The sequence below is a fragment of the Lathyrus oleraceus genome, chromosome 6, assembly GCF_024323335.1.
Source record: "Lathyrus oleraceus cultivar Zhongwan6 chromosome 6, CAAS_Psat_ZW6_1.0, whole genome shotgun sequence".
NCBI lineage: Eukaryota > Viridiplantae > Streptophyta > Magnoliopsida > Fabales > Fabaceae > Lathyrus > Lathyrus oleraceus.
The window spans coordinates 362,115,980-362,118,835 of NC_066584.1; the positions used below are offsets into that span (position 1 = coordinate 362,115,980).

Below are 2,856 nucleotides of genomic sequence, written 5' to 3' on the forward strand. Positions count from 1 at the left end.
ACAGAAGGATCGCCATTCTCTTCCTCGTCCTTTTTACCGATAGATAGTGTCAGATATATTGCTCCACAAGGATGAGTGACTAAATCGTTGAAGGCTAACATATCTTCTCCCCTCGAATGATCTAAGATCTATTCGACAGAGACCTAGCGATTCTAACTTTTCTTCGTAAAGGATTTTACAAGAACTTTTGTCATTTACTAGGAGTCTCGTTACAGTTAGGTCAGTGATAAAGACTGCAATAACTAAAGGTAGACCAGAGTTCGAGATTCCGTCGACCTTTTCCAAATCCATTAACCTTAACTTTGATTGGTAGTTTTGCTGAAACTCTCAACTGGTAGTCAGCAATAAGCAATCGAAAGGTGACGAAGTGTTGGATTCGGTGACAACCAAAATGTATTGATCGACGATGAGACATGAGGAACTGAGTCTAGACATGTCTTCTTGAACATCTTTGGGGAGGTTACCATCTATGCTTACTCACTTTCGGTATGAAATCTTCTTCGGGTTGAGAAAGAGATGTTCTTGATGGATACACTGGAATCAGAAATCGATCTTCCGCAACAGTGCCACTGTTTCGTTTCGGAATCAAAAATGTGTAGAGTAACGGAACATGCGACAAAGTGGGAGATGTACATGCAAGGGTAGCACTCTGACACTCATCAACATGTGAATGATGAGATAGTATTCAAATTATATTTGAAACTTATTATCTGAAATAACGACATTCCATATATATATATATATATATATATATATATTATATATATATATATATATATATATATATATATATAAAAGAACAACTGCATCACTATCTTTCCGATATAAAATACGAAGGATCATCGAATATGTTTGAGATACAGATCTCCTGCTTCCTACTTCCGGATCTCGTGATCGGATTGAAAAGCGATATGACCGACCAAAACAATTATCATTTTTACTTTATAATATTGAACCAGTAATCATCTAACATTTAATTAAAGTTATTAAAATTATAGTAATGCGAATACGAATTCAATTAATATTAGAGATGACAATATTTTCTATTCAATTCATCTCATCAATACAAAACTTATTCATTGATTCATTGAACCCAGTCCATGGAAATTTCATAATATAATTTTTAGATGAAAATTTTATAAAAAAGACTAGATTTTATCCATCTAAATGTTTTTAAAATTCATTATATCATCTTGAATAATAGATTTAATTAAAATTTTGACCCACTTATTTTATGTCAATCACAAAACTAATTCTAATACTTTAAATTTAATTATATATTCTTTATTTTAAGAATGCAATGTCTTTTTATCTTATTTTTATATTTTTAAGTGCGTCCGTTTCTAATTATATATAATTTATTTTTTAAATTTAAATTTTTTATAAAAAATTATTTGATTATTTATTGTGTTTCACAAATAACACGATATTTAAAATTAAACATATTACCAATTTTAAAAACAAAAATATAAAAAAAAATCAAATAACTCGGACTAATTAGAATTACATCTTGGTAACTCAAAATAAACTTATAGTCAATATAGTATTTGACATAAAAAATATACTATCAAATAACCATTCTCATACTAAAAACAAAAAATATATACATGGACAGGCTGTTTTTTCATCGACTATCACAATTATTATTTTAAAAATTAAAAAATTAAAAAAAATTAAATATTATTTATAAGCTTGCAACAAACAACCATATTTAATTTATATATTTTTAATTTATTTTAAACTTTTCCTAACCTACCAAAAGCATAAACATAAGAAGAATCTCCACCTTGGTATCCACCGCATCTTCAAACAACAAAAACAAAAACAACCCAAAAATTGAACTCTTCTAAAGTGCCCCTTTAACCAAATTTACAAATCAAAATCAACTATCGATTTCGCTACGATGTGTTCAATTAAATTGATGTTGATTTTGTTAATCTCTCTAACACTATCATCACCGTCGTTGTCGTCGTCATCAACATCATCGCATGCATTGATTCAACAGAACAATCTATCAGCTTATGATCTTCTCATGGAATACGGTTTCCCGATGGGTCTTCTTCCGAAAGGCGCGATTGGGTACACGTTGAACAGAGAAACGGGGCAATTTTCAGTGTTTTTCGAAAAAAGTTGTAGTTTCACTATTGAAAGTTACACGCTTAGTTACAAGTCTACTATCTCTGGCGTGATTTCTGAGAATAAGCTTTATAAACTCAAGGGTATTTCCGTCAAGATTGTGATTTTGTGGCTCAGTATTGTGGAGGTTTCTCGGAGTGGTGATGATATTGATTTTTCTGTGGGTATTACTTCTGCTAGTTTTGGGGCTGAGAATTTCCTTGAATGCCCTCAGTGTGGATGCGGATTCGATTGCGATAATGATCTTCGTTTAAACGGTGACGTTTCTTCAATTTAGGTTTTTTTTTTAATTGGGTAGTTGATACACTTTCGGAATGGGTTACTGAACTTTTCTGTATAAGATTTTAGATCTATCTTTTTATTTTTGTGGTATGCTTTTTTTTAATTGAAATAAAATAATGATAGATGAATTTTATGAGGGTTAATTTGTTTCCCCTAGAGTGTGTGAATCACTGAATCATGACTATTATTTTGTGATTTGCATCATTCTATTGTCTTTTTGTCTTGAGCATATCTTTTTAGTAATTTATTTCTTGGCAAAATCTTTTTAGTTTTCTCTCTTTTTGGTTCATTAAGAAAGTGTGTGTATTTGATACTAGTATTAGAAAATGTCAATGATTGCTGATGTTATTATCATGAGACGGATTAAACCCTCTATGAACATTGTTGTGTATACGTGTGTTTGTTTATGAGAGCTTAGTTTAGATTTATAAGGGTGGA

General features: G+C 30.5%; 1 protein-coding gene across 1 annotated transcript; it reads left to right on the forward strand.

Annotated features, from left to right (window-relative positions):
* The first annotated feature begins 1,731 nt into the window (after window positions 1-1,731).
* LOC127092218 (uncharacterized) lies at window positions 1,732-2,561 on the forward strand. The gene has a single exon (XM_051031062.1). It carries the CDS (start codon window positions 1,904-1,906, stop codon window positions 2,411-2,413), a length of 510 nt encoding a protein of 169 aa, XP_050887019.1. The 5' UTR covers window positions 1,732-1,903; the 3' UTR covers window positions 2,414-2,561.
* Window positions 2,562-2,856: the final 295 nt, after the last annotated feature.

Coding starts and splice junctions, on each gene's coding strand:
- LOC127092218 (XM_051031062.1), top strand. CDS start 1,904: ATGTGTTCAATTAAATTGATGTTGATTTTGTTAATCTCTCTAACACTA.